General features: G+C 37.7%; 1 protein-coding gene across 1 annotated transcript; it reads right to left on the bottom strand.

Moving 5' to 3' along the window:
• Positions 1 to 2953: 2953 nt before the first annotated feature.
• rpl36 (ribosomal protein L36) lies at positions 2954 to 12314 on the bottom strand. The gene is made up of 4 exons (XM_062038640.1): positions 12184 to 12314; positions 11612 to 11706; positions 4088 to 4222; positions 2954 to 3074 (listed from the first exon to the last, which is right to left on the bottom strand). The coding sequence occupies exons 2-4, from the start codon at positions 11702 to 11704 to the stop codon at positions 2985 to 2987; spliced, it is 318 nt and encodes a 105-aa protein (XP_061894624.1). The 5' UTR covers positions 11705 to 11706; positions 12184 to 12314; the 3' UTR covers positions 2954 to 2984.
• Positions 12315 to 12956: the final 642 nt, after the last annotated feature.

Consider the following 12956-nt stretch of genomic DNA (forward strand, 5'->3'; position numbering starts at 1 on the left):
CGTGGCTTGAAAAGAGTGGAGACGCGTCACCCGGGGCAACGCGACACTCACACGCGCACTATTAGTTAGCCCAGGGGTCGGCAACCCAAAATGTTGAAAGAGCCATATTGGAGCAAAAATACAAAAACAAATCTGTCTGGAGCCGCAACAAATTAAAAGCCATATTACATACAGATAGTGTGTCATGAGATATAAATTGAATTAAGAGGACTTAAAGGAAACTAAATGAGCTCAAATATAGCTACAAATGAGGTATGACGATGCAATATGTACATATAGCTAGCCTAAATAGCATGTTAGCATCGATTAGCTTGCAATCATTCAGTGACCAAATATGTCTGATTAGCACTCCACACAAGTCAATAACATCAACAAAACTCACCTTTGTGCATTCACGCACAACGTTAAAAGTTTGGTGGACAAAATGAGACAGAAAAAGAAGTGGCATAAAACACGTCCTAGAAAATCGGAGAAAGTTATACATGTAAACAAACTAAGGTGAGTTCAAGGACCGCCAAAATTAGTAGGACAAAACGGCGCTCGCCAAATACTCGAATCAGTGAAGCATGTTTAATATATAAACAGTGTGATTTATATCAATTAGGGAGGTTTGTGTCATGTTTGTCCTCCTACAGAAACCATATTAAAACAAAAAATGTATTTTTTTCCGCTCATCTTTTTCCATTTTTCATACATTTTTTAAAAAGCTTCAGAGAGCCACTAGGGCGGCGCTAAAGAGCCGCATGCGGCTCTAGAGCCGCGGGTTGCCAACCCCTGAGTTAGGCTGACCATATTGTGAAATCCCCAAAAGAGGACACATTTATGCGTGCCAAGGCGGGAAGAGGACACATATATGCGTGCCAAGGCGGGACTAGGTGAACATTTGCCATTAATGATACTCCAACTTGCTTTATAAATAATATATTTATTTAAATAAAGCATTTTTTCTCCTCTGTTGACAGCAGTGTTGGCGCTAGGAATTTTCAAAATGGGGTCCCAGGGACCCCATCAAGTCATAAAAATGGGGTCCCACAGTAAAGTTTTGGGGCCCCACTTTTTTGTAAGCGTTTTGAAAACAAATGATAAATGTATGCATGATCCTGTTATATCTCACATTATATATTGTGTTTTGGAAAAAGGTTGTAATAAACGTTACTTAATTCATTAAAAAAAATAATTAAAAAAAGAAAACTAATTTGTACACATATGTATTCGGTTATAAACATTAATTCACTTTCGTCTTTCCTTCATGGATCTAAACTTTACCGCTGCTGGTAGTTTTTTCTATGTTTTTATTTAATAAGTTGTAGGTTTTTTGATTGATTGATTGAAACTTTTATTAGTAGATTGCACAGTACAGTACATATTCCGTACAATTGACCACTAAATGGTAACACCCGAATAAGTTTTTCAACTTGTTTAAGTCGGGGTCCACTTAAATTGATTCATGATACAGTAATACACTAGCGTTCAAAAGTTTGGGGTCACATGTAAATGTCCTTATTTTTGAAGGAAAAGCACTGTACTTTTCAATGAAGATAACTTTAAACTAGTCTTAACTTGAAAGAAATACACTCTATACATTGCTAAAGTGGTAAATGACTATTCTAGCTGCAAATGTCTGGTTTTTGATGCAATATCTACATAGGTGTATAGAGGCCCATTTCCAGCAACTATCACTCCAGTGTTCTAATGGTACAATGTGTTTGCTCATTGGCTCAGAAGGCTAATTGATGATTAGAAAACCCTTGTGCAATCATGTTCACACATCTGAAAACAGTTTAGCTCGTTACAGAAGCTACAAAACTGACCTTCCTTTGGGCAGATTGAGTTTCTGGAGCATCACATTTGTGGGGTCAATTAAACGCTCAAAATGGCCAGAAAAAGAGAACTTTCATCTGAAACTCGACAGTCTATTCTTGGTCTTAGAAATGAAGGCTATTCCACTAAATTGTTTGGGTGACCCCAAACTTTTGAACGGTAGTGTATACTATCAAATATATACTAACATCGTAATACTGTCATCGCACAAGATAATCATCAGAGTATATACATTGAATTATTTACAAGTTTTTAGTTATTCTATCTTTTTTTCCAAAAAGTTCAAGAAATACCACTACAAATTAGCAATATTTTGCACTGTTTTACAATTTAATAAATCAGAAACTGATGACGTAGTGCTGTATTTTACTTCCATCTCTTTTTTTCCACCAAAAATGCTTTGCTCTGATTAGGGGGTACTTGAATTAAAAAAAATTAACAGGGGGTACATCAGTGAAAAAAGGTTGAGAACCACTGGTATAGAGGGTCTATTGTTGACCGGTTAATGAATTTAGAGGGTCTATTGTTGACCGGTTTATGAATTTCTCTTTAAGCTTACATCACTTTTTCCAAATGGACAATCAGTGCCAACTCCTTCGAGTAACAAATATTTGGTCAAATACGTAGAAAAGCTGGTTGTCAGTTTGAGCCTGTTGGTATTTTTATTTATATGAGAAGACATGCAAATGGGCAGCATAGTGGAAGAGGGGTTAGTGCGTCTGCCTCACAATATGAAGGTCCTGGGTTCGATCCTGCACTCGGGATCTTTGTGTGGAGTTTGCATGTTCTCCCCGTGACTGGGTGGGTTCCCTTCGGCTTCCTCCCACCTCCAAAGACATGCACCTGGGGATAGGTTGATTGGCAACACTTAAATGGCCCTAGTGTGTGAATGTTGTCCGTTTATCTGTGTTGGCCCTGTGATGAGGTGGCCACTTGTCCAGGGTGTACCCCGCCTTCCGCCCGAATGCAGCTGAGATAGGCTCCAGCACCCCAGAAAATGGATGGATGGACATGCAAATTAAAGTATTGGTAAAGTATACCATTACTTTACTCAGAATTCCACATCAATACTTAAAACTGCCTTTAATGTTTTAAATAATACCCTCCTCCAAAAACACACAAATGGTGGCAGTTTTGTGGTGGAACATTTATTAGAAGACAAATTATTCCTTCTTTGCGGCAGCTTTCCTCATGGCAGCCAGCACGTTGCTCAGTTCCTCTCTCTTTCTCTTGGCACGGATGTGGGTGCCAATCTGCAGAAGAAACAGATTGGTTTAAAAAAAAAAAAACAGTCTCTTCTTTAGAAATAATGGCTAGTTTGGGTGGATTAGGTTGCACAATTTGGAAAGCAAGAAAGATTTTCCTAAAGAAAAAGTGTAAGTCACACAAAAACTGAAAAGTTTCGAGGTCTTACTTTAACAACTTCAATAATGACTTTAAGGGAAGTGAGCACACTTTAAGGAACATTTCTATCAAGTGATGCCACACAAACCCTGAACAAACATTTTCTACAACTGGGTGCATTTCTACACCATATTTTACCTTTGGATTTATTCTCATCTACCAACCTCTTTAGGCTGTTTTTGTGACACTTACATGTGCCATGTAAGTGTCACAGAAGTTTAAGTTGTTTTCAGTAGACAATTTACTAAGAATATTATCATTGAAAATGTCATGTAAATTTCTATAACATGCATGCAAATAACTGAAAACATGTCCCATGAGGCAACTCTATCCTGTAGCCACGCACCTTTAGATAATATACTTTTGGTGTTGGAACCGCAGTTTACAATCCGCCACGTTAATATATTTTCTCGCTGGCTACGAATTAATACTCTAGTACTACATCTGGTTCAGAACCAACAGTTTATTGTAATCATCCAAATACGATTAGCAGCAAAGTGGCTTGGAGGCGACAAGTAAGATAGCTAGCAGCTGTTTCTGTGCACCTGAACGTCTCTATGTTCTGTAACTCAGTGCGGTGTTTAGGGACAGAGGAACAGCAAGTACCTGCGACTAAGGCGTGCGTCCAGGAAATGTTTAAATCATATTTTTATTGATACTTTTTTTTTAAAGCGAAAATGAATGTTTAAAAACACAGATTTCTGCGTATATTTTACATGCCCGAACTTAAAAAATGCTGGATTTGATGTCTGAAGTTTTTTCCTGGAGCAGATTTGTTTCCACTAAAAAACTGAATATTTATTTCAATGTTAGTATGTTCTTTACACCTCTACTTCAAATAAGGAGAGCAATAGAAACTCACTCTTTTCTTGATGAACTTGAGAGCTCTCTTGTCCTTGGAAACTTTCAACAGCTCCATGGCTCGCTTCTCGTATGGAGCAAAGCCGCACACCTCACGGATCATGTCTCGAACAAACTTGCTGTGCTTAGTCAGACGCTGCAAACACAATGAAGTGCAGTGAGGGTAACATCGATATTCTTCAAAAAACCAACAGTTAATGTGAGTATTTATCAAGCGTCTTAGAGTGCCATTTTACACTTAAGTCCTGAGAATTTGCGAAATTTAGTCCTACTCTCAAACTTAAGAATAAAAGCTATTTATCAACTTTCTTTAAGTCTAAGAATCACTCCTACTCTCCACGATATTTAAGAGACCTTCAGAGGTGTCCTAAGTGGTTAGGAGTTGCCAGCAGGGGATGGCACTGAGGCGAGAGGGACGTGCGCGAACGTTCAGGGAGGGGAAGGATGTCCTGGCTTTGTTTGATGACGAGCAGCTGATCAAACGGTATCGTTTAGACCAGGGGTCACCAACGCGGTGCCCGCGGGCACCAGGTAGCCCGTAAGGACCAGATGAGTAGCCCGCTGGCCTGTTCTAAAAATAGCTCAAATAGCAGCACTTACAAGTGAGCTGCCTCTATTTTTTAAATTGTATTTATTTACTAGCAAGCTGGTCTCGCTTTGCCCGACATTTTTAATTCTAAGAGAGACAAAACTCAAATACAATTTGAAAATCCAAGAAAATATTTTAAAGACTTGGTCTTTACTTGTTTGGATAAATTAATTAATTATTTTACTTTGCGTCTTATAACTTTCAGAAAGACAATTTTAGAGAAAAAATACAACCTTAAAAATGATTTTAGGATTTTTAAACACATATACCTTTTTACCTGTTATATTCCTTCCTCTTCTTTCCTGACAATTTAAATCAATGTTCAAGTAAATTTTTTTATTTTATTGTAAAGAATAATAAATAAATTTTGATTTAATTCTTCATTTTAGCTTCTGTTTTTTCGACGAAGAGTATTTGTGAAATATTTCTTCAAACTTTTTATGATTAAAATTCAAAACAATTATTCTGGCAAATCTAGAAAATCTGTAGAATCAAATGTAAATCTTATTTCAAAGTCTTTTGAATTTCTTTTAAAATGTTTGTTCTGGAAAATCTAGAAGAAATAATGATTTGTCTTTGTTAGAAATATAGCTTGGTCCAATTTGTTATATATTCTAACAAAGTGCAGATTGGATTTTAACCTATTTAAAACATGTCATCAAAATTCTAAAATTAATCTTAATCAGGAAAAATTACTAATGTTCCATAATTTTTTTTTAAATTTTTAAAAAAAGATTCGAATTCGCTAGTTTTTCTCTTCTTTTTTTCGGTTGAATTTTGAATTTTAAAGAGTCGAAATTGAAGATAAACTATGTTTCAAAATTTAATTGTCATTTTTTGTGTTTTCTCCTCTTTTAAACCGTTCAATTAAGTGTAAATATCATTAATTATTAATAGAAACATAGAGTCAAAGCTAAATTGAGCAAATTGGCTATTTCTGGTCATTTATTTAAGTGTGTATAAAACTGGTAGCTCTTCGCATTAATCAGTACCCAAAAAGTAGCTCTTGGTTTCAAAAACGTTGGTGACCCCTGGTTTGGACAGAGCGGGTATTATTTTTGTCACAGATTTAATAAGGGGCGTCAACTCATCAGCAACATCACGCTTTCAGTTTCAAATTACTTGCCTAATTAATGAATTGGAAAGAAAAGGAAACATTTATTTTTGATTCATTGCCAATATCGTTTGTTTGTTTTGTATTATTTTGTAGTTTATTGTCAAAATATACACTCATTGTCCACTTAAATATTTCTAACATATTTCTTTATTCTTAGACAAGGGATTCCCTTCCGTGATTGGTCATTTCTATGGACACAGAAATGACGTCACCTAAAATTGCGTTTACGGCACATAGTAATGTCGTAATTCAGCTCTGAGTGTGACACTTAAGATTCAGTCCTACACTTTGCTGAAAGTGTGAGTAAGACGCTTGATAACTAACTTTTAAGTGCAGCTTTCAGCGAAGAATTTCTTTACTCATAAGTCAACTCTTAGCAGACTTCTTAGGAGTAATTCTAAGAAGCTTGATAAACACGGCCCCAGGGTAGGATTTAGCATTTTAAATATTTTTCAGTTTACCTAAAACATTTTTTATCTTGCTTTGGTTGAGGTCCTTTTTGCTCCCAGTACAACCTCAGCATGTGACACTTTTTATTTTATTTTAGCATGTGTATAAACAAATTTGGCCAAAACCACTCAAAAACCTAAAATAAAACCACACAGGGATTTTAATCTTAAAACATTTTTGCATTTCACTGTAAAAATGTCTAACGTGTGTAATGAACCCTTCTGGTAATGTAGAATGCAAGTATAAAAAGTATATTTCAAACATTTCTAATGCCACGTTGTGCTTCTCAGCATCAGTTGGCCACTTGGCAGTAGTGTTGGCCAAGTTATATGAAGATGTATATAGTAGGGATGTAACGTATCAAAATCTCATAGTACGATATTACCATGGTATTAAGGCAATATTATGGCATCATTGTGGTATATACAGTACAGGCCAAAAGTTTGGACACCTCATTTCAATGCGTTTTCTTTATTTTCATGACGATTTACATTGTAGATTGTCACTGAAGGCATCAAAACTATTGACACCTGTGAAGTGAAAGCCATTTCAAGTGACTACCTCTTGAAGCTCATGGAGAGAATGCCAAGAGTGTGCAAAGCAGTAATCAGAGCAAAGGGTGGCTATTTTGAAGAAACTAGAATATAAAACATGTTTTCAGTTATTTCACCTTTTTTTGTTAAGTACATAACTCCACATGTGTTCATTCATAGTTTTGATGTGACAATCTACAATGTAAATAGTCATGAAAATAAAGAAAACATTGCATTGAATGAGAAGGTGTGTCCAATCCTTTGGCCTGTACTGTATGTCCACAAAAAAAAAGATGCCATAGTGTGTAAAATGAAGTGTCAGAAATGTTTAGGATAAACACACTTACTGTAATTGAACACAGACATGATGCTAAAATGTTGTAATTTTATTACTACAAACATGATTTTTTAAGTGCAACTTAGTTGTGTGTCTTTAAAGTGACAATGTAACATCCAGTGTAAAACCATTTCACTCTAGTGCTTTCAACTTTTACTTTCTGAGAAGCATTGTCCTCTACAGAGGACATGTTTATATACGTCTGGGTTTCTCAGAGAAGTTAACTAATATAACTTTTAATAATGTAAATACCTCACAAACTAATGTGTGGCTTCAAATATATTTTTTGGATGACTGCTTATGAGGTGACTCTGCCTTCCACCCAAGTGCAGCTGGACAGGCTCTGACAGCCCACGACATCGAGAGAGACAAGTGGTGGAAATATAGATGAATGGAGGATTTAGCAAGTAGTTTTTCAGTTTCCTCATATTTCCCGCGTTGTACATTTTTCGGGGCAATTTCTCACTGTGTGCTGCGACGTGACCGCCTGTCTCTCTATCGCCTTGGAAACACTTGATCAAAGCAGCAGGCTTTGCAGAAGGCAGACTTTCTTAATCCTCTCAAAGAGGTTATGTTTTCGCCAGGGTTTGTGGACCTGTTTGTCAGCAATATAACCCACATAGCTATGGATAGATTTTGATGCCTTTTTTAAGAAAATGCCCCAAAAAACAATTCCTCTCATCCACTACAAACACTTCACTTCCTGCTTACGGCCTTCCACGCCCCCACCATGCGCAGAGCATTCTGGGAGAGATAGTTTATTTCCAGAGCCGGTCATTGCTAAAGTGCCAGAAAAAAAACGACATACCAAATTTTTGTTTGATGCCGTCAAGTGTCACGGCAATATTGGGAAAACTTCAAGCCGAAACACGGCTGTATTTACAATATCGTAACACCACTAATATACACCACAGGCCAAAAGTATGGACACATGTTCTCATTCAATGTGTTTTCTTTATTTTCATGACTATTTACATTGTAGATTGTCACATCAAAACTATGAATGAACACATGTGGAGTTATGTACTTAACAAAAAAAGGTGAAATAACTGAAAACATGTTTTATATTCTACTTTCTTCAAAATAGCCACCTTTTGCTCTGATTGCACACTCTTGGCATTCTCTCCATGAGCTTCAAGAGTTAGTCACCTGAAATGGTTTTCACTTCACAGGTGTCAATAGTTTTGATGCCTTCAGTGACAATCTACCATGTAAATAGTCATGAAAATAAAGAAAACACATTGACATGAGAAGGTGTGTCCAACCGTTTGGCCTGTACTGTATATACATTTTGATTCCTAAGAAATAGCGATTGTTGAAGGACTGGAAATGAGGTGTACACCGTGGCATTTTCGCTTACATGTTGTGTCTTATTTTATGTGAGTGAGTTGGGGGAAAAAACGTTGAAGTAGATGCACGCCTACTCTATTTAACATCCACAATAAGATGAGAACCCTCCCAAATATTTTACACTATCCATTTATACATTTAATTTGTTTTACCGTATTTTCCACACCATAAGCCGCACCTAAAAACCACAATTTTTCTCAAAAGCAGACAGTGCGGCTAATATACGGATTAATATTAATATTTTTTTTCATAAAGTTTAGGTCTCGCAACTACGGTAAACAGCCGCCATCTTTTTTCCCCGTAAAAGAGGAAGCGCTTCTTCTACGGTAAGCAACCGCCCCCATAGAAGAGGAAGCACTTCTTCTTCTACTGTAAGCAACCGCCAAGGTGAGCACCCGCCCCCATAGAAGAAGAAGCGCGCGGATATTACGTTTCATTTCATTTGTGTGTTTCTGTAAAGACCACAAAATGTCTCCTACTAAGAGACACGCGTACAAGGTTCCACTGACTTTTGATATTCCTGTGAACCGCACTGTGGATACAACGGGAACACGTACGGTGAATATTCGCACCACAGAGAATGAGAAGTCGTCCTTCACCGTGGTTCTAGCTTGCCATGCTAACGGCCAGAAACTTCCACCCACGGTGTTATTCAAAAGGAAGACCTTGCCAAAAGAGAACTTTCCAGCCGGCGTCATCATAAAAGCTAACTCGAAGGGATGGATGGATGAAGAAAAAATGAGCGAAGAGACCGGGTGATTTTTTTTACGCAGCTCCGTCCCTGTTGATCTATGACTGCATGCGCGTCCACATCACAGATGGTGTCAAAAAACAAGTGAAGCACGCCGAAGAAGAATAATTCGAGGGATTTGTGGATGAGTAATAACGTCAGAAAGTGAGCTTTAAATGTTTATTTTTTGTGTTGTGTGACACTAACGTATGAGCAACGTTGAGTTATTGATGTTGCTATTGCTCTGCACTATTTTGAGTGTTACTATTTTTGTGATTGCACATTACATTTTGGGAGTGAACAGAGTTGTTAGAACGCTGGTTTGTAATATATTATTAAAGTTTGACTGACCTATCTGACTGTTTTTTTGACATTCCCTTTAGTGTAGCGTAGGTGCGGCTAATAGGTAAACAAAGTTTTGAAATATGCCATTCATTGAAGGTGCGGCTTACGACACGGGGCGGCTTATGGTGCGGAAAATACGGTACATTAAAAAAACTAATTTAAAGGTTTTGCAGCTTTTATTTTAGTAGTAGAAGTAACAATTTCATTAATCATATCCGGAATCCGGTCAACTTCCTTTGTTTTCAACTGCACATGGAAGCGAGTCGAGGCCACATTTGGGCCTGTGCGCGTTTATACTGGAGTCTGTCAAAGATCACATTTTATTTGTAATCTCAACTACCGTATTTTTCGGACTACAGTCGCAGTTTTTTTCATAGTTTGGCCGGGGGTGCGACTTATACTCGGGAGCGACTTATGTGTGAAATGATTAACACATTACCGTAAAATATCAAATAATATTATTTAGCTCATTCACGTAAGAGACTAGACCAGTGGTTCTTAACCTGGGTTCGGTGAGTCGGCCTCAGGAGTTCGGCAGAGCCTCCGCCGTAGCGGTCAAGACACACCAGACTCATGAATTGATTAACTTAATTAAACAAGTTGAAAAACTTATTGGGGTGTTACCATTTAGTGGTCAATTGTACGGAATATGTACTGTACTATCTACTAATACAAGTTTCATTCAATCAATCAATCGTGTAAATAAAAACTTCTCCCTATCGGCGTATCTGTACTGTAAAGTTAACATTTGAATGACATTCAAAAGGAAGTCTAAGTATTATGGATACCCCCAAACAATGTTCCCTCTAATTTGCAAGTGTGTAATTTGTTGTGAGTTCGTGCACTGTGTTGGTTTTGTGCTTTGAACAAGGTGATGTTCATGCACGGTTCATTTTGTGCACTAGTAAAAAAAAACATAACTGCCTTGAATTTGAACAAAAAAAAAAGTATTTTTATTTTTCACTAAAGAAAGGTTCGGTGAATGTGCATATGAAACTGGTGGGGTTTGGTACCTCCAACAAGGTTAAGAACCACTGGGTTAGATGTATAAGATTTCATGGGATTTAGCGATTAGGAGTGACAAGATTGTTTGGTAAACGTATAGCATGTTCTATATGTTATAGTTATTTGAATGACTCTTACCATAATATGTTACGTTAACATACCAGGCACGTTCTCAGTTGGTTATTTATGCCTCATATAACGTACACTTATTCAGCCTGTTGTTCACTATTCTTTAGACATTTTAAATTGCCTTTCAAATGTCTATTCTTGGTGTTGGCTTTTATCAAATACATTTCCCCAAAAAATGCGACTTATATATGTTTATTCCTTCTTTATTATGCATTTTGGGCTGTTGCGACTTATACTCCGAAAAATACGGTAAGTGTCAGCTGGAAAAATATGATTTTGCAAAACTCGGATTTGGTCCAGTTTGGCCTGCAGTGTCAACATTGTAATTTATAAGGCTGATTGTTCGTCTAATGCAGGGGTCACCAACGCGGTGCCCGCGTAGCCCGTAAGGACCAGATGAGTAGCCCGCTGGCCTGTTCTAAAGATAGCTCAAATAGCAGCACTTACCAGTGAGCTGCCTCTATTTTTTAAATTGTATTTATTTACTAGCAAGCTGGTCTCGCTTTGCTCGACATTTTTCATTCTAAGAGAGACAAAACTCAAATAGAATTTGAAAGTCCAAGAAAATATTTTAAAGACTTAGTCTTCACTAACTGACAAAGAAACAGATAACAGATTTGGTGTCCAGTTCAAAGTGTGACATGATTTATTTAAAAATTTATGAGAGTTGACTTTTATATTTTACATGAGTTATTTGTACAAACATGGTGCAAAGTAATTCATGATTTGTTAAAAATGACCCATGGTCTAATGAGATTTGACAAGAAGTGATGAGGCACATGTGTTTTGGCATTAGCAGGTGGCCCTGCAATGAGGTGGCGACTTGTCCAGGGTGTACCCCGCCTTCCGCTTTAATGCAGCTGAGATAGGCTCCAGCACCCCCCTCCGCGACCCCAAAAGGGACAAGCAGTAGAAAATAGATGGATGGGTGGGAACTTACCCCACGTCGGCGGCCGTGTTTGGGAGCAGTTACGTTCTTGGTGACTTGGTGGCCTTTATTCAGGCCAATGGCCATTGGGTAGCGAATAGCCATGTCTGCAAAAGGGACCAAAACACAATCAGCACGATTGCAAAGAAGGTGATCAAGTCAAGACATAGCAGTCGTTAAATAAAGCAAAGAGGCGTGCGTTCTACTACTGACGTCTCCGAGACATATTAGTCGACAATGTAAACACAAGTAGTCAGCAAACAGTCTACATGGCTGATACTGACAGCTAGCGTGGTGTACGTGGCGGTTATCCGTAAAATATATTAACCTCAAGTGCAAAAGACTTTAGAACGGCTCAGTCAAATGTGTGGTGCGGTTTTAAAAGGAAAAGCAAACGCTATTGCAGTGGCTACATCTAGCACCGGTGATATGTAGGACACATCATTTATATGGGCACAATATTCCAACATAAGTGCGGAGCGGAGCGAGCAGAATGTTTCACTATCATTTGGAAAGGTATAACTTAGCGGATGGCCAAGATTGTGCGCGGGTTCAGGTTGAGGTCTCTGGCTGTGAATTCCTACCTGCTGTCTGTAATGGCGGTGAAGCCGGAAGGACTGCTGGTCACACGAGGCGGGCGACTGGAGGAATTGGCCCGGAAGAGGTTGGAAAATGAGTGGCGCGTCAGTGGAACAGTGCCCCTACTGGACTGGCGGGGGACTCCTCATTTCAATACTTACACCAGTGGTTCTTAATCTTGTTGGAGGTACCGAACCGCACCAGTTTCTTATCTTTAGTGAAAAATAAAATGTTGTTTTTTTTTCAAATTCAAGACAAAGTTATATGTTTTTGGTAACACTTTAGTATGGGGAACATATTCTAAGTAACAAAGACTTAATTTAGAGTTTTTTGGACACTAGGGGAACATATTCTAAGTAACAAATACTTAATTTAGAGTTTTTTGGACACTAGGGGAACATATTCTAAGCAACAAATACTTAATTTAGAGTTTTTTGGACAATAGGGGAACATATTCTAAGTAACAAAGACTTAATTTAGAGTTTTTTGGACACTAGGGGAATATTCTAAGTAACAAATACTTAATTTAGAGTTTTTTGGACACTAGGGGAATATTCTAAGTAACAATTACTTAATTTAGAGTTTTTTGGACACTAGGGGAACATATTCTAAGTAACAAAGACTTAATTTAGAGTTTTTTGGACACGAGGGGAACATATTCTAAGTAACCAAGACTTAATTTAGAGTTTTTTGGACACTAGGGGAACATATTCTAAGTAACAAATACTTGATTTAGAGTTTTTTGGTCAGGGTTAGGTTTAGAGCAGTGGTTCTCAAA

This window comes from Entelurus aequoreus, linkage group LG27 (genome assembly GCF_033978785.1).
Source record: "Entelurus aequoreus isolate RoL-2023_Sb linkage group LG27, RoL_Eaeq_v1.1, whole genome shotgun sequence".
In the NCBI taxonomy this organism is placed as follows: domain Eukaryota; kingdom Metazoa; phylum Chordata; class Actinopteri; order Syngnathiformes; family Syngnathidae; genus Entelurus; species Entelurus aequoreus.

Coding starts and splice junctions, on each gene's coding strand:
- rpl36 (XM_062038640.1), bottom strand. CDS start 11,704: ATGGCTATTCGCTACCCAATGGCCATTGGCCTGAATAAAGGCCACCAA. Junction 4,223..11,611: donor AACACGGCCGCCGACGTGGG/GTAAGTTCCCAC, acceptor TTGTGTTTGCAG/CGTCTGACTAAGCACAGCAA. Junction 3,075..4,087: donor TCAAGTTCATCAAGAAAAGA/GTGAGTTTCTAT, acceptor TTTCTTCTGCAG/ATTGGCACCCACATCCGTGC.